This window comes from Eleutherodactylus coqui, chromosome 6 (assembly GCF_035609145.1).
Source record: "Eleutherodactylus coqui strain aEleCoq1 chromosome 6, aEleCoq1.hap1, whole genome shotgun sequence".
Classification (NCBI taxonomy): domain Eukaryota; kingdom Metazoa; phylum Chordata; class Amphibia; order Anura; family Eleutherodactylidae; genus Eleutherodactylus; species Eleutherodactylus coqui.
The window spans coordinates 88,936,515-88,955,529 of record NC_089842.1 but is presented as its reverse complement, the minus strand read 5'-3'; the positions used below and the strand labels follow the sequence as shown (position 1 = coordinate 88,955,529).

The following is a 19,015-nucleotide window of genomic DNA, read 5'->3' as shown; positions in this document are numbered from 1 at the left end:
TAAATAGGGTCCAGGCAGCTATGCATGTAAAAAAGTGAACTCTTTTGGAGCAAATATTTATATAAGACCCTGTCTTATTTTGAGGGGAAACACAGGTATGTCTAAAAAGCCTTACAAGACACAAACTATGCCTCTTTTTTTTTAAAGACAATTTGGGAAAATCAAATGAAAGATGTACAGTAGCAAAAATGTTGCAACCTTTTTGAGAAAAACCCTACTTGCGCTAAATTTGTGGCTTTTTAATAACAGAAAACTACTGCATGTCCTTGACAAAATACCCCATTAAGTTTATTGAATGACTCAGCTACATGAAAAAGTGCCTTAAGCAGTAGAAAGTACCGTATTTTTCGCTCTATGAGACGCATCGGACGATCAGATGCACCCCTGTCTTAGAGGCGGAAAATAGGGAAAAAATACTTTGAACTCACCCAGGGACGGTGCAGGGTAAAATACTGGGTGATGGAGCAGAAGGCAAAGCAGAGCTCTAAAACATTGGAGCTCCGTGACAGCAGCACTAATGTACGGGCCAAGAAAGGAAAGAATACAGTTGGTGGAGGCAGGGGAGCAGCAGCAGTTCCCGCCATGCTCCCCACCAATCAGCAGTATGTAAAGGGTGGTAATGCAGAAGTGAGAGAACTAGTAAATGATTGTGCGTTTATTTGCACGATCGCGATATTGTTTGTGCAACCGCGATATAGTTTGCACAATCGTGCGTTAAACTCGGCAACCTTGAATTTTGGTATGTTTGCTCTATAAGACGCACTGACTTTTTCTCCCACTTTGGAGAGGGGAGGGCATCTTATAGAGCGAAAAATACGGTATATAACCCCTTTCAATCCAATTTCCTTTTTGCTTTTGGAGATCAGCTGTCTTTTGTGAAACCCACTTATGGAATAGATTAATAAATTATCCCATATTAGTGCCCTTTGTAGACTCGCCAAGACTCTTGGGCATGGTTTAGCATGAAGACAACATGCACCGTATATACTAAGGTGTTTGACATATGCATAGATGGAAAGGACAGTAAATGTGGAGAATCACATCTCTATCTATCGTGAGTCTGACAAGCCACCCCAACATCATCCTTTCTGGAGCCATTCCTGTGTATGTGAATGTAACAAGATGCATAGATGGCATTGGGAAGTATGGTAGACAGTGAACAAGCCATAAACAGAAGAACATATTGTTGATGATTCAGAAGTACTGGAATAATTTGCTTTTTGTTAGAACTCTTCCTCATAACTGAGGTCAAACTTCATTAATTTGTCGGCCATTCTTTGTCCTATACTATTTTTTTGTGAACCTGAACCCAAAACTGATCTGTCTCTTCTAGAAGGAGCTATGAGGCTTAATATAAGGGCAACGTTTTGCCATTGGGTTCTTTTTCTTATTCTTAATGACATTAGAAGCCTCATGCTGACATTGGACACTAGTGAGAAGCCGAGGATTTATACCGAAATCTTTCTCTATATCAATGGCAATTATCTAAATGAAATAATTTGATATTTCTGAATGTGGGAGCAAACCATTATTTATACCGTACAGTACTGTTATAAAACAGTATTTTGTCTCTGTAACAAAAGTAACTATTCAGCATAGTTGGTGAAAGAACAAAGAAACAACTGTAACATGTGGTGATTAGAGATGAGCGAGCGTACTCGGAAAAGCACTACTCGCTCGAGTAATTTGCTTTATCCGAGTATCGCTGTGCTCGTCCCTGAAGATTCGGGTGCCGGCACGGAGCGGGGAGCTGCAGGGGAGAGCGGGGAGGAACGGAGGGGAGATCTTTCTCTCCCTCTCTCCCGCCCGCTCTCCCCTGCTCCTCGCTGCGACTCACCTGTCAGCCGCAGCGGCACCCGAATCTTCAGACCCGAGCACAGCGATACTCGGATAAAGCAAATTACTCGAGCGAGTAGTGCTTTTCCGAGTACGCTCGCTCATCTCTACTGGTGATCATATTAGTACCGCAATATGAAATTGTTTCCTAATTTAACTGCAGCCCTTGAACATATTCTGAAGGATGGACGGGTAAAGCATCTCTCACCCATACATTTGCTCACATGGATAGTTTACTTTCCTTCCTCTACATTAAAAAGCTTTGAAAAATCTTCAAAAAGACTCAATAAAGTAAGAGAACTTTGAATGCAACATGGTGGTCTTAGACCTCGGTACTATAAAGCAGGGGGTTTTAGGCACTAGTTGCATACATGTATAAATGCATGTTAGGTACAGGCGTTCCTTGTGGATTTAAAAGGCTGGTCCAAGTTATATTTTGCCATTAAAATTCCGTTCCCCATGCAGTAAAAAAACTAAGTGGGATATACTCACCTCATCCTGCTCCCTTGGTGTGTCCATTGGCGCCACTTCGGGTCTCCCCTCTGGCGTCACCTTTACAGGCTGCCCCAGCCTGCTTACAGGATGTCACAGGCACTGCTGCCTATGGTAGAGCTCAGCGCTCGATCACAGAGCTCTATAATTGGCTGCTGCACCCGTGACATTACTGCAAACCAGAAGGGACTGCAGCCCGTAAATAAACAAAGCAATGGAGGACTGAGCAGTACCACGGGGCACACCGGGGAGCAGGGAGAGGGGAATGTATGCCTGTAAGTTATTTTACTCCATGGGGAATGGGCCTTTAATGGAAAAGTGTAACTTGGACCACCCCTTTAATGAAAGATGTAAAATTTGTTGACACTAATGTTCTGATAAAATAAATAAAGGGGCAGATCATAGCACATAAAGAGGGGCTTAAGATGTAATGACAAGGCCCTACACTACATATAGTATGGAAGCTAATGCTTGTTTAAGTTTTTATTTAGTGCCATAGTTTTTTCCTCCTTACCTTGATTGCATGGTGACCACTGAAATTAATGGCCAACCATCTAATGGATGGACATGCCAGATCCTTATACCTTAGTAGGGCCTAATAGGTTCTATCAATATTAGACTAATATGTTGCCTTCCATTGCCCAGATAGTATGGTATGAACAGGTATACAGTGTGTGACCAAAAAATTCCAAGACATTTCAGATGATCAAGCGGAAAGGGGTGCAGTCGGAAATAACTCTTGTACACCTCCAAAACAACTTTAGCTTCGATAAATGACAACAGGTAAGTCCTCTTGATCAGCGTGTTCTGGGCCTTTTGATCTTATAGCTTGTGTTTCCTGAGGGTGATGTTCTCAAGGATTGTTATAACTGCAATGGATAGAGTATAAAGACTATTATTTCACTTTCCTTCACCTGGGAGTGGATCTGGAAAAAAAAGCTGCTTGCTCAATAGAAGTTTGAACCAGACACGGAGTTGCTTGAGTTCAGTTCTATGTGAAATTTATGAAAGAGCATGGAAATAACACCAAGGGACAACTTTTTTAAAATATTTTTGTTCCTTGATATCCCCCCACCTCCAACCCTACTTCCATCCCTGTCCAACAATTCCCAGCTAAAACCCCAATCCACTAATTCTACACTTCCAGTCTAGACTGAACTTTTTTGTCCTGGACATTATTTTTATCCTAAAACTGAAAATGTAGCTGAAAAGAAGAATTGATGACATTTCAGGCATCCAGAATAATGTTCAGGCAGAGCTTAGTCCCGTCACCTTTGAAGAGGTTTAACATTGCTTTCGAAACTGGCAGGAACATTGGGACAAATGCATATCATTTGGGACAGATTACTTTGAAGGGGACAGAGCATAAAAATGATGCATGTTCCCCATTCTTTAAAATATATGATGAGTCTTGGAACTTTTTGATCACACTTCGTACATTCAGAAGACTAGTTACACCATTAGGGATCTACAAATAAATAATGCAGTGCACAAAGAGGAATAAAAATAAAGCTGGACTAAGTACAAAGAATGTATAGGAGATGGCAAAATGTAGAAGTTGCATATAGTGAACATAGAGGAGGACATACTGTGAGGTTACATCTGAAGAGGAATGTGAAGGAAGGAGTGGGTTCACAAACATATAGCGCATTATTTATCAAAACTGTCTCCGAGTAAATATGGTCTGTGTGCGTGATTTGGTGGTAGAAACGGAACAGTCTTAGCTTGGTGCAGTTGGAAGATATGATATAAATGGCATAATGTATAAATTTCATATGGTGGACTTGGAGGAGGACATATTGTAATATGTTATTGGAAATGGTATGTGAAGAAAGGAGTGGGTTCTCACCTCATTTATTAAAACATTTAAGAAAAGCCAAAGCCTCAAACATATTAAAATCTAGTAAACCCCAATACTTGTACCCACTGGGGCTCGATCATGCTATGAGCGAACAGGTTCTGACACAATAGTGATTTCCAACCACATCAAGACCCATGAAATCTAGTAGCAGATAACCCTATGTGCCAATCACTCCTTAGAAGCACAGACTTTACAAATGGCAGCATGCAATAGTTCATAGAATCAAAGAATGGTAGAGTTGGAAGGGACCTCTAGGGTCATCAGGTCTAACCCCCTGATGATAGTTACCACTTGCCCATCACAAGTTCAATGCTGGAAGAGAGAACCTCTACAATTTCATGATCCAACAGACACGTTTTATCTTCTTGTGTTGATTTTTATTGCTTTACGATTTCTATCTGTGCCCATGTAATATTACTATGTAATTGAGAAGTGTCATAAACTGCCCAAATAACCATGCCTTGAGGCTTACAGTATGATGTGAGTGTTCACTGTCATGAGTGTCTTCTTCGATAGTGCTAACTACTGCATTGTTCAGACATATGCCCATGCAGGTTCCAGAAAGGTAATTAAGGTTTACAATTGGGTCTAAAAATGCCAAATGCTTATAATTTTCTGCATGCATGTAGGGCATATGGAAAAGAATTGTCAAGACAGCAACTTCTTTGGGGTACAAAACCTGAGTGTGAGTCCACCAAGCCGCCCCTCACAGTGCAGAAGCTGTACAAGAACTCATGGCCGTTTTGGGCAGTACATTACCAGTGAGGTATTCCATCAGCAGAGAGATAGCTCTGTGTACATTATGGTTGTCTAGAGAAACATATGGGTCTCCTTATGACTGAGCCATAATGTCATAATTATGTCCATGGCTATCGCAACAATGACTGTTTCATCAAGTCAGTATTTGACCCTCAGGAATCTTCATTTATTCAATTGATGACTGTGACTCTTCAGCTCTTCTAGGCTATTCTGTGATTGGCTGAAGAGACTTCAGGAAGGTGATAAATGTGGTACATATCCCTATTTTTACCGGTCCAACAAGTCCACTGTCTCGGTGTAACATTTGACTCCGCTGTCTCCTTCAAACTGCACATACAAGCCCTCGCCACCTTCTACCGCCTCCAACTCAAAAACGTCTTGGATAATACCCTTCCTCAGACCAGAGTTAACAAAAATGCTAATGCATGCCCTCATCATCTCCCATGTAGATTACTGCAACATCCTTCTCTGTGGCTCCCCATCAAACGCTCTTGCGCCCCTCCAAGCCACCCTCAACTCTGCTTCCCGACTTATCTACCTTTCTCCTAGTTACCCCCCAGCTCCTTCACTTGCTGTCTATTACCCAGAGAATCCTTTACAAGTTATTATCGATGACATTCAAGACTGTTCACAACATGTCCCCTCCATACATATTGAGCTAATACCTCTCTACTCTACCCTAGTATGCTCCCCACATATTCGTCTACAGGATTTCTTTTGTGCTTCACCTATACTTTGGAGCTCCCTATTACAAAGCATCAGACTCTTCACCACCTGTAAAAGTGTGAAAGCTTCAAAAAGAACATGCAAACCCATCTCTTCAGACAAGCCTACAACCTACAGCCACCACAACAAGAGCAGCTTCCATCCCCACCTACTGTCTCCTTCCCCTGGAATCCCTCCTGGGTAGGGTCCTCTCCCCCTCCATATCAATTAGTTAGTTATTTAATAGATGTTTACCATTTCTGACATGTTATCTATGTAATGTGGTTATACATGCAGTATTGACTTCTGATTGGTTGCTATATACAAAAAGAACATTTTCTCCGAGACAGTTGTGATGGATGAGGACCATAGTGTTTGCAATACAGACAGGCAGATGCAACAAGTTGCTTGGTGCACTAGAAGGTTATGCAGTATGTGACAAAACCTGTTAAAGGGGCGCTCATTCATTATATTATATACCAGATTGGGTATGCAATCAGTATATTAACAGGATGTGTTTGGTGGTGGGGTAAATAATTTTCCTATGCTCTCCGACTTCCTACTCTGTGGAATGTAAAGTTCTTGTGGCACACATACACATGGGTTAAATGCAAGAAAAGTGGAGGGATGGTATTAGGAGGGGGAGGGGGGGTACAGGGAGGTACCTACCATCTGAACCCGGTACAGAATACTGATCCCCAAGGTCATGAAGGGTTTGGAAAAATCAATCACTTTTTCTCGCTCAGCTGTGATGGTGAAAGCAGCGACTGCCAGGTCTGCCTTCTGTAGAGAGAGATGTGGAATAAAAAAGCACGTTAATGAGAAATAATGGTTGTCATACGAAACTGGAGGCTATCCTCATTAGCTTTCATCCCAAATAGCAGTCCATTGCTTTGTAAGATGCATCTGATGTCTTTGTCTTCAGAGATTGATACTAAAGCAGACTTGACTTCTCTGATCTTCCTGAAGCTACGGCCTGAATACGTGGGCATGGATGTAATGTTCTAAATTGATGGAAATGTACAAAATGAATGCACTAATAAATTACCCAGCAAATATATGTTTTTCATCATACTGTGGGTTGTTTATGGGTAATGAGCCTTATGCCGCACCTGATCATATCATTTAACTCTCACTTAGTCCTCTCACCCCACCGCCATGCTTTAATCTTTATTACTGCCATCTATATATCTCACGTATATCCATTTTAGTTGACCTGATTGTCGTTCCTTGCCCCCTCTTCTACAACACCAAGTGAATAGACTTTATGATGTACAACAACTACTATTATTCTCACATTTAGTCACAGTGCAATTAGAAGAATTGTCTTCCCTCAACATTATCTGTTGGAATGTAGGTTATAAAGTGATGCTTTGACTTGGGATCCGCTTACCAGTTCAGTAAACTGGAAAATTACATTTAAAGTTGGACATATACTTCAAAGATCTCAAAGATCACCAAACAGTAACATACCTGCTTGTTGATGGTTTCTAGTTACCAAAAGGAGATTTTTTTTTCATGAAATGCATACAGTATGAAGAATTTTACATTGAAAAATGTTAAATGAGCACTAAGACAAGACAATCTGTAATGCCTAGTAAAGCGACAAAGGGGTGGGTGCATAACTAATCTACCTGAATGGAAGCACTAAACATAAGACAATGTATCAGTTTTTGCCTATAAGGAAGATTGAACAACATCTCTGCAGCGCCACCTATTGGATGGCAGCATTCCTGCAAATCAATGCCTGACCCTTTAAAACGGGTTTTAGTTACAATGGTTGGGAATTGAAAACCAAGCCAGAATCCATACACAGACAGCTGTTTCTGGGTTTTTGCCCCTCATCAGTGTGCAGTAGGTTTCTGGCTGGGCTAGTGAGAGGCCTGTGGCGTGGGTTGGAAGGGGTATCGTCCCTCCTTAAGGAGAGCACCTAGAAGGTATGGAGACTTATAAGGCTATCCATGCTTCTCTGGGAAATATATGCAAATAAGGAAGATGGAACAATACCTCTGCAGCGCCACCTATTGGATGGCAGCATTCCAGCAAATCAATGTCAGACCCTTTAACATTTAACACACCTTCTAGGTGCTTTCCTTAAGGAGGGATGTTACCCTTTCCGCTCCACAATCAGGAAAGCGGAATCCCCGCAGCCAAACGGTTCTGTCTCTGGATGGAACCAAGCAGCGCCGGGCAGACCCCATTGATTATAATCGGGTCGGCCCGCTTTCTGCTCACCTTTTCGGCTTTTGGATGGGAGAAAAAGCGCTGCATGCACGTTCAGACGCAGATGTGAAACCACCCTACTGTTACTGTCAAAACAGTTATCAAATGTACAATTCTACATAATCTGTGCATTGTATGCAATAAAAGTCTGTTCTTAGTGCCCAGAAACCATAAAAAACAGATTTACTGCTGTAGACTGATCTTCACTTGAAACGTGCCTAAAACGTACACTATGACCACATTAGAAGAGAATTTTACAGTTTACATATAGAATGAATTTGCATCAAAAAGTGGACACATTTGTAAATACATTGCATGTCCTATAAATTAAGCATGTTTTATTCTCCAGAGCTGCATTCATAATTCTGCAGGCTTCAGAGCTGAAATCTGTCAGCATGCTCTGCTTCTTCAAAGTCTGCAAAAGGCTTGCTTTAGTTGTGATTTACATGCGGAAAGTGCCATCCTCATACTGTGCACTGTACGGCAATCTGATAAATGTCCAACTGGGTGAAAGGAGCTCAGCCACGCCGTGAGGAATCTGTCCACAAGCAGAGTTGTTAATGCTCGGAGAAGCTGGGTGTTGCACTTAGCAACAGCTAGGGAACTATACTGTAAGGCTGGATTCACACGAGCGTATTTGGAATAAGCAGAAAATAGAACCCATTGATTTCATTGGGTTCATTCAGTTGTGCATATTTTGTGTTTGTGCGTTTCGGTTGCACAAAAAAAAAATGCAGCATGTTCTACTTTCATGCGCATTTGTGCAGGGAAAAAGAATATCTAGAAGTCATGAAACTAATTAGCCATTTCAATGGCTGAGACTATCGTTGCGTATTTTTTTATGTGCACACATGTGCACGATTTGTGCATGCAAAAAGTACAGTAAAAAATGCAGTTGCGCACACAAATACGCAGCGCCCATTCCACAAAAATGCAGCGGAAATACGCATACGCTCGTGTGAATCTGGCTTACGGTGGGTTCACATGGGAAACTATCAGAAAAGACACTACAGTGAGTTGTTAGCGTACAAATGACTGCTATTCATGCGCTTTTACAGAGTGATTGTTGTTTGTGGTCACGGTCACTGCAGTTAACTCCTCCCTCCAAAGCTTATTGGCTAGTCGTTGGCGGACAAACAGTTGCCTCTTTACACTGGACAATGATTAATCAACTATTTTTAGGTGAGCTGAAATGAAACAACTAGCAACTAGGGAAAAAATTCTTACTAATCATGCTGTTGGTGGCCGTGTATACATGGAACATTAATTGCTTAAGCCGACTGTATGATGATAGTTGTCCTGTGTAAAGCCACCTGAAAGTTAAGGCCTATTTACACCAGCCGATGATTGCTAAAAAGAAAAAATCGCTAATCAGTAGAGATGAGCGAACGTACTCGGATAAGCACTACTCGTCCGAGTAATGTGCCTTATCCGAGTATCGCTGTACTCGTCTTGAAAGATTCGGGGCGCTCCGCTGCTGACAGGTGAGTCGCAGCGGGGAGCGGGGCAGAGCGGGCGGGAGAGAAGGAGAGAAAGATCTCCCCTCCGTTCCTCCCCGCTCTCCCCTGCAGCTCCCCGCTCCGCAGCGCGTCCCGAATCTTTCAGGACGAGCAGAGAGGTACTCGGATAAAGCACATTACTCGGACGAGTAGTGCTTATCCGAGTACGTTCGCTCATCTCTACTAATCAGCGATCATTTTAGCGATAATCGGTGCATCTAAATGTGCACCCATCGAGTACTTTTTGGGCTCTGCTAGCTGATCGTTAAATTCAGTCCAACTTAAAAATCGTCCTTCACTCTTATCAGAAGTTCTCCACAGGGGAGTGCTGCTAGCATTGTTTCCCCATGGAGAACAAAGCATCTGAGTGCAGATAATAGCTATTAATTGCATTCAGCGAAGGCTTCATTTGCATACCTAATTGCTATTAAGTAGTTGAGTAGCTACTTAATAGTTTATGCAAAATGATTGCTCAAAGCTGTCACTCTAATTGTAGTTTGAGCGATCTTTGAGCAATCATGTGCTGGTGTAAATGGGCCTTTAGAAGTCATTGCTCTATAGAAGGGCTGGGTGATTTGGCCAAAACTTATAATCTCAATCATTTTCAATTTCTACTCGATTTTCGATTTTAAGTTGTACTTTCCTATTTTTTATATATGCTAATAATCAAGATTGAATGGGACAATACTGATAATCAGTACATAGCAATGAATTGCTGCGTATGTGATTCCTTATGTAAACAAATGGGGTATGAACTTTAGTTTACTCATGAAGGATGGGGTTCCACACCCCCAGTCATCCCAGCCCCCATATATTATGCACACACTCCCAGTCATCACAACCCCATGTACTATGCATACACTCCCAGTCATCTCAGCCCCATGTACTATGCACATCCCAGTTTTCCCAGCCCCCATGTACTATGCACACATCCTCCGTTATCCCTGCCCCATGTACTAAGCACACACCCCCAGTCATCCCAGCCCCCATGTATTATGCACGCACCCTCAGTCATTCCAGCACCCCACCCCACATGTACTATGCACACACCCCGTTAAAGTTTCCATATACTGTACTGCCCTTTTCCAATCTCATCACACCTTTCGCATATTTTTTCTCTCCCCCTCATCACAGCCTCCCTGACATCTTGGCCACTCCTCTGCCAGCTTGATATTAGCATTGCCCAAAGGGGGCATGGTTAATCTTCATTTCATAATTCTGCCAACAATTTGAATATAGCCTCAGCAAAATAGCAATCAATCAAATGAATTTGATTGATTGCCCAGTCCTACTCTACAGTATAGAAAAAAGGCTGCATATATAGGGATTTATATACTAGAAGTAAATTATCACATAATCCTTTAAAACTCAGTAAAAGATAAACAGGCAGTCTTAAAACTATTAGTTTATTTTTTCCCTTGAATTTAAGTCTGAAAAAACACTTCCTATTATTACTTATAAAAATATACTTGAAATAACTAATGACAACAAGGCCAAGACTGATTTCATTGTTTAAATCTATTAAAGTCAAGTGTCTCTATATTAACAAGTCTGGTCTAGGTCAGCCATTTATGATATTCATTTCTTTATTTTCCTTTTTTTTTTATTCCTGTAACTTTGCTTTTAATTTTTATTTGATTTTCTTATATATTTGTTATTTTAAAAAAGTTCAGTTTAGCGTTCAGTTCTCACTCTATTTGTGACTCTTACTACATATTAGCTGATATACTCGGCTTCACCCGAGTTAATTTGCTACAAGTGTTTACCTGTTGTTCACACAGAAAATTTACTGAAGTCGTGGTTACTTTAGAGGAACCGAGGAAAAAAATATGTAGGTATTATTGTATCTTGTCACCACCATGAAGAATGGATGGAGACAAGATGAATGCCCCCAAGCAACGCCCACAATTTTATTGGCAGGTCAGGAGAATGGGTGGGCATTATCTCCCTTCCAGCCTCGTGTCACTCAGCCCTTCAGCGCTGTGCCTTGTGCCCTGCTTCTGCACTGTGTATGCCTGCGCTCCTGTCCCCAGCTGACAGCTGTCGGTGCCGCTGTCCCATCTGTGCTCCGGCAGACAGCTGTGTATGCCTGCGCTCCCATCCCCCGACGATGCCGGAGATGCTGTCTGCCTCCATGCTGACCTTGTGTCCGGCGATGCTGTCCCCCAATGCCCACTGTGTCTGGCTGCGCTTCCATCCAGGAGCCGCCACCGCAGTGTCACTGCCAGAACTGCATCAAGGAGCTATCGTAACAGGAGCAAAAGCAGGAGCAGCCACAGCGGTTCTGCCGGAGCAGCTTCCAGGAGCTGCCCGCATCCAGGAAGAGGAGCGGCAGCAGCGTCCCTGTCAGAGCCGCTTCCAGAAGCGGCCTGGCCAGGAGCAGGAGCGGCCACAGCGTCCCTGCCGGAGACACTTCCGGGAACTTGCTCGGTGCCGGCATGGGAGGAGTGCTGAAGAACACAGGAGGGCACGTCTGCAGGAAGTCCACAGTGCAGAAGCCGGTTACAGGGCACAAGGCACAGTGGCGGAGGGCTGAGTGACACGAGGCTGGAGGGGAGATAATGCCCACCTATTCTCCAGGCCAGCCAATAAAATTGTGGGCGTCGCTTGGGGGCATTCATCTTGTCTCCACCCATTCTTCATGGTGGTGTCAAGATACAATAATACCAAATATGTATACACACGGAGGAGCATTAGATTCTCCTCAGGCTGCATGTACCAATGTCCCTCTGCAGAATGTGCCACCCCTCCCACTCTCTTCACTTTTTACCCTTTACCGCTTAGGGACCAGCCTATTGTATTTTTATGTTCTGCAGATGCAGGACGTGTATGAAGGGAGATCAAAACACCAACCTCCCTTCATACATCCCGGGCGGCGGCTGTTTCTTAATGTGAAATAAGCCTGGATCAGCCTATGCAATAATCCATTCTATTTTAATGTGGTAGCCACAATGACCGGCTCTATTTCCGCAGAACGATGCTGTAAGTTATGACTCTTCATATAATATTTTTGCTGAAAAAATTTGACCCCAGTTACTATTACATCTTTACTTCTTGTAAAGATTTAGTGCTGGTGACAAATCTTATCTTTTCCTTCTGTCTCATAAGTATTCTTGCCTATTTTCTTTTGGGTTTTTTTGTGCTAAATTTATAAAATGTTGCATACCGTTTGTTAAATTGGACCAAAAAAAAATACCCTGGTGACTGCTACAGATAACTTTGCCCAAAGTCCCGTTGACCTTCTGGAGCTCCTATCCTAAAACGTAACTTTTATTGATGCATTAAAATGTCACAGTTTATTACCAACCAACCCATGATGGCAGCAAGACAAAAAATGTGATAGACAAGAGAGATGGAACCTGCTTCTTCCAATAATTATATATAGGTAGCGATCCAGTTGAGTAGAAGACCTAGAACACAGGACTGACAAGCCGCAATGGAAGAACTAGGGACATTGCTACACTGCCTACCAGCAATTACACCTAAAATGATTCATCCTCCAACATGTTTGACTGGTGGCTCAGATGCATCAGGGGGTGTCCCTTTTTTAAAAAGTCACGAAATTTGCCACAATCTCAGTCCAGCAGGCAGGTGGCATACAAAGTGACTCCACATCCCTAGAGATAGTTAAAGATGCAACATAGTGCGACATTTGATAAATTTGTTGCATCTTCATACTGAAGAAGGGAAGAAAAACTGCCAGAATATTAGTCCCCTGATGATAAATACCCCCCCCCCCCACACACACACACACACACACACCATGTCTCTTTCTCATGTATTGGAATAGATGTGCCACCTAAACCACACTCAATTAAACTAGACAAAACAAAAATTGGTGTAAAAGGGGCAAATATAAGAAACACTGGTACAAATAAATGATATCCGTGGCACAAATAGACAAAGACAAAAATTTAGCGCAAACTACACAGATTGGATTGTGAGCTCTCCTATCAGGAAACCAAAGTCCAACTACTATAAATATTTTAACTTTTTGATATTTTAACAAATTAATTAGTTCAGAATTCTGAATTAATTCACATTAAAACCACAAAATGGTCTTCGGTACTGGCCCATACTATCCTTACAATATAATTCATGATATTATTACTCAATGGCATCACTGCTGTATTTTATTTATTAGTTATGCCTCATGACTTTCAAAATAAGGGGCGTAAAAGATGATTCATGCCATTGTACCCTGTTATTTTACTGGAAATTGGTATTTGCATTATGTTTGTCAGTGTTCCCATTCACCAACCCTAAAAAAGTCTATTCTGTTTTGACACTCGTATATAAAGCATCTATACATTAGCTCCGTGAACAAATATCCATCTAATGACTGTGTATTCCCATAAAATGTCACACATTCGTCTCTACCAAGGATCTGTATCTCAAACATGTCACCTTCCATCAACGTGAAGACAAGAAAACTAGCCATTTCCATCATTTGAGATAGCTAATTTGATCCTAGTGCACCTCTGACAGATACAATTGTCCCCATAATGCCATCTATTAGTATAAAGACCTCGGAAGGACCCTCAACAGCTCCGTCATCCCTTCTATATTAAACTGCCTGGGCTCGAAATAAGCAAATCCCATTTCCCTCATGCTATAGCCAGCAGGCCTTAAGCCTTTCCAATCTCTGCTGCCACGACCAGAGAAATGAGATCTTCACCTCCACCCACAGCATGTTCATTAATAAAATCTTGTTTTCTGTCACCCTGCCAATAGACACAGATATTAGCTGATGATTAATGTTGGGAATTGTGATCAGAGATCACCGTTCTCGAAAATAACCAAAATGTGACCATTGCAGCCCTCAATAAATAATAATTACACTGGACCCTTATAGTATATAAAGAATGATCTAAACTAAAATTGGATAATCTGCTCAGATTGAGGGATTGTATGATATTACAACAGCATGAATGCTTTTTTTTTCCAAAAACACAAATGCCCATAGGCCAGACTGGGTAGTACAGTATTATTCCAAATACATTTCAATAATTGTCTTTAGAACTCTAGTATAGTGTCATGTGGAACTGGGGGGGGGGGGGTAGACTGCGGGAAAAAATCTAATTTTTTTGGTAGAATTAACATCTTATATAGCACTATTCCCCCAAACCAGGACTATTCCAATTTTGCTAAAGATCCTAGATATTTTTGGATTGAGGGGAGCAAGGGTCCCAAGTTAGCTGAAGTAATATGCTCTAGTGGGAGACATATGGTTATACCTAAGTAGGGAATTGATGTTTTCCACTGAAACACAAATTCTCTTTGAAATTCTTCCCTCAAAGAGATGGGGATATTAATGCCTAAAATTTGAGACTTGTTTATATTCAAGTTAAAGTAGGAAGCCTTACTAAACAAAGAGATAATATCTCTCACTGCTCTCAGAGATCTCATAGGGTCCGTTAAGGTCAAGAGAACGTCATCAGCAAATAGCCCAATTTTATGCTGCCGATGTCCTAATGAAAATCTTCTAACCTCCTGGTAGTACAGTATTAACATAGTGTATAAGGCTAAAAAAGACATATATCTGTCTAGTTCAGCCTATTAGCCCCTCCCAATGTTGATTCAGAGGAAGGCAAAAAACAACATGGGGTAGAAGCCAATTTTCCTCGTTTTAGGAAAAAAAATTCCTTCCCGACTCCAATCTGGCAATTAGAATAATGCCGGATCAACAACCCTTCAGAAGTAATTAGTGACCATAATATGTAATATTGTTACACTCAAGAAAGGCATCCGGGCCTCTCTAGTAGTCGTAGTAAGTTCACCATAACCACATCCTCAGGCAGAGAGTTCCATAGTCTCACTCCTTTCACAGTAAAGAACCCCCTTCTCTGTCGGTGTAGAAACCTTCTTTCCTATAGATGTAAAGGGTGCCACCTTGTTACAGTCACAGTCCTGGGTATAAACAGATCATGGGAGAAATCTCTGTATTGACCCGTTATACATGGTTATTAGGTCGCCCCTCAGCCATCTTTTTTCTAAACTAAATAACCCTAATTCTGATAGCCTCTCTGGGTATTGTAGTTCACCCATTCCATTTATTTAGTTGCCCACCTTCAGAACCCACTCAAACTCTGATGTGTCTTTCTTGAGTACTGTTCACAATATTCCATGTGTGGTCTGACCAGTGACTTGTAAAGAGGAAGAGCAATGTTCTCATCATGTGCCCCTAGACCTCTTCTGATGCCCCCCATGATCCTATTTGCCCTGGCAGCAGCTGCCTGGCACTGGTTGCTCCAGTTAAGTTTAAAGTTAACTAAAACCCCTAAGTCCTTTTCCATGTCAGTTTTGCCCACTGATTTCCCATTTAGTATGTAATGGTGATGTGTATTTTCCATACCCATGTGCATAACCTTACATTCATTGATTGTATTCATGCGATTGAGGCTGAGCTGCAGCACTAAATGGAGGCTATGGACAGAAGTGGCCCTGTTTCTGGAAAAAAATAATACAGATCTGCGTTTTTAATTTAATTTTAATTTAAAAAAAAATAGATTGATGTGTCATGACCATTGTTTTATATGGCTTTAACCAAACAGACATTGTATTATTGTCCCACCCATTACGTAATAAAGTCAGTACAAGTCATGTAGATGATCTATAACTTAGGAATTGTTCTTCCACATGCATTGGAATTATGTGATTTCTACCATTTCTTTGAATCAATCTTGAAAAGCTAAAAGATTTACCATTCAAGCAAAATATAGAAGGCATACAGTGCTGTGAAACTGAGTGCAAAGGCTTCCTCAAACTTTAATTTGCAAGTATTAAGTTTTTAGGGAACAGTAATTGGTTATCTTGCCAGTAGTGGGGTACCTACCACAGGGGAAGGACCAATCATCTATGCACCACTGGTGATAGACAAATAATATACCTAGCACAGAGGAAAGACTGAAAATAATTGGACACCTGAGCAAGATGCAAAAGTAGTATTTATTTCCAAGTTAATACTTAGTGGTCCTCCTTGGGTCTTATTGATGTCAGATACTCTTTGTGGCATACGCTCTACTAACGTCTGATACACTTCAGCTGGTATTTCCCTCCATTCTTCCTGGGGACATCTGGCAAGTTTTTTGAAAGACAATGCATCGGCCCATCTCCAATGATGCAAGGAGCATCGTCATTGGATTGTTGAGCTAAATGGAAGAACGTTCTATGGAGTGATCAATCACGCTACTCCATCTTCAAATCAGATGGACGTACTTGGGTGTGGAGTAGGACTGGGGAACAGCTTTTGCCAGAGTGTTTTGTGCCAACAGTTAAGTATAGCGGAAAGTCTGTTATGGTCTGGGGATGTTTTACATGGCATATGTATTAACATATGTAAATAAATACTACTTCTGATTCTTGCTCTAGTGTCCACTTACTTTGGTAGGATAGTGTATGGATCAATGTTGGGCTCCTACTCTTGCTTTTGGCATACTTTGAATGGAAAAACTCTTTCTGGTGCAATAACTTTTGTATCCTAACAGGGCCCTACGGGGCCCCATCAGCAATTTTCTATAAGACTCTGAAATGTTATTATTAGTTTGGTCTATACCCCCTGTAAACTTATTATGAATTAATGATGTTTTCCTTATATATAGGGACTTTCCATATTTACGTAGTAGTACTTTCTTTTGCTGAATCTTCTGCACACAGTATCTATTAAGTTGAAAAGTGCAACAAGTAATTTTTCCACTGAATGAGTAGCTTCATATAATCTATGCTAATTTTCGTCAATAATTAGAGATCTTATGTGCATAACACTGATTATATGATTAAACAAGCAAATTATGCATGGATGCCAACACACTCTTCAGGACAGCAAGGTTAACATCAAATTAAAGATCCCCCGTATAAAACACACTCAATAGTGATGGAAAAAGATCTTATTTAATGTGGTTGTCTTACTAGGGCAAGTGATCATCCTAGATTCTGGGCAAAATCCTCTGCTTGTGACTCCACTCTGAGCAAGAGCAAAAAGTCTTGACGTAAGATCCTCTACTACTCTGGCAGACCTGGCTCGTCTGTGCAATGCATAATTGGCCATTAATGGTTGGCCCCTTCAATAGAAGAAGACACTTCCAAGGGTCGTTTCATGAAGCCAACCTCTTTCTAATTGTGCAGAGCTAAGAGTACTCCAATAGTACTGAAACACTGACAAATAAACCAAGGGCCGTTCCAGCATTCTGTCTATTCTTACATTAATAGGAAGGTGAGGGAACGTGAATGAACATTGGTCCTTCTAGTCCTAAAAGGCAGATTTTTTTGACTAGTCAGCACCAACTAATGCTATGTGCACGTTCTGGGTGGGATAATTATTGCAAGCAGGGTTGGCCTTAGGTTGGATATTGCCTTGTGCAGTACCCTCTGTTGATGCTCATCCCACTAAGGCTGCCTGCACACAGGGGGATTTGCATTGCGGATTCCAGAGCGGACGTCCAGCTCTGGATTTCACAGCAAATACCGCCCATGGCATGCTATGAAATACTGATTTTTCCTGCACATGATCGAAAACCAATTGCGGTTTCCACTGGCGTTGGAAAAATCAAAGCATGCTCCATTTTTGCACAGATTCCACATGGATGGCTTCCATTGAAGTCAAGAGAAGCTGTCTGATCTGCGGCCCTTCCGCAATTTACATTGCAGAAAGGTCGTGGATTCCACATCATCGCTAGGCAATCACGCAGGAAAAGCAGGAGTTTAAAAAAGAAAAATCTGTAATGCGCATGTCTGACGGCTTGCCATGCAGACGATCCGCCATACAGAGAAGAGAAATAGAAAGCCGGTACGCACGGACGCTGCTGCTGCCAGGGCCAGATTCCGCTGTGGGATTCCACATGTGGAATCCAACCTGCCTCTTTGCAGGCGGTCTTATAGTGTAGCATATACTGCCCAAATAAATATACTATACAGTACCCAAATAACACTGCCAGATAGTTTCCAAATAAACAAACTGGTGGATGTACCTTTACATATGTTTGTGCACCAACTGTAGGATTAGGGTCAAGTTTCAGGTATACAGACCATCATGACCAGTGATGCTCCCTTCATAAGGAACAAGTTTGAGACCCATAAGACTGCATAGGTTATACATCCCTAAGATCACTGACTGCAAAACTATTGATCCTATACCATTTCTACAGATGCTTATTAATAATTAAAAAAAAAGATTACAAGTCCCCTTTATGGAGGTAATAAGGAGGCCAAAATTCTCAAGTTAAAATTTCAAGGCTAAGGGTTAGAGATGAGCGAGCGTACTCGGAAAAGCACTACTCGCTCGAGTAATGTGCTTTATCCGAGTATCGCTGTGCTCGTCCCTGAAGATTCGGGTGCCGCTGCGGCTGACAGGTGAGTCGCAGCGGGGAGCAGGGGAGAGCGGGCGGGAGAGAGGGAGAGAAAGATCTCCCCTCTGTTCCTCCCCGCTCTCCCCTGCAGCTCCCCGCTCCGTGCCGGCACCCGAATCTTCAGGGACGAGCACAGCGATACTCGGATAAAGCAAATTACTCGAGCGAGTAGTGCTTTTCCGAGTACGCTCGCTCATCTCTACTAAGGGTACATGCACATATAGTGGAAATGCTGCAGAATTCAGCAGCATTTCCACCCCATGTGAACATATCTTAAAGGTACCTTTACATGGGCA

The 19,015-nt window shown here is 41.9% G+C and overlaps 1 protein-coding gene across 1 annotated transcript in view; it reads right to left on the bottom strand.

Moving 5' to 3' along the window:
• Positions 1-19,015, bottom strand: part of GRIK5 (glutamate ionotropic receptor kainate type subunit 5) — a 344,216-nt gene that overhangs the window by 47,465 nt on the left and 277,736 nt on the right. The window contains exon 13 of the mRNA XM_066607146.1: positions 6,323-6,436. Within this exon, the coding sequence (XP_066463243.1) occupies positions 6,323-6,436 (114 nt within the window). The remainder of the gene's footprint in view (positions 1-6,322; positions 6,437-19,015) is intronic.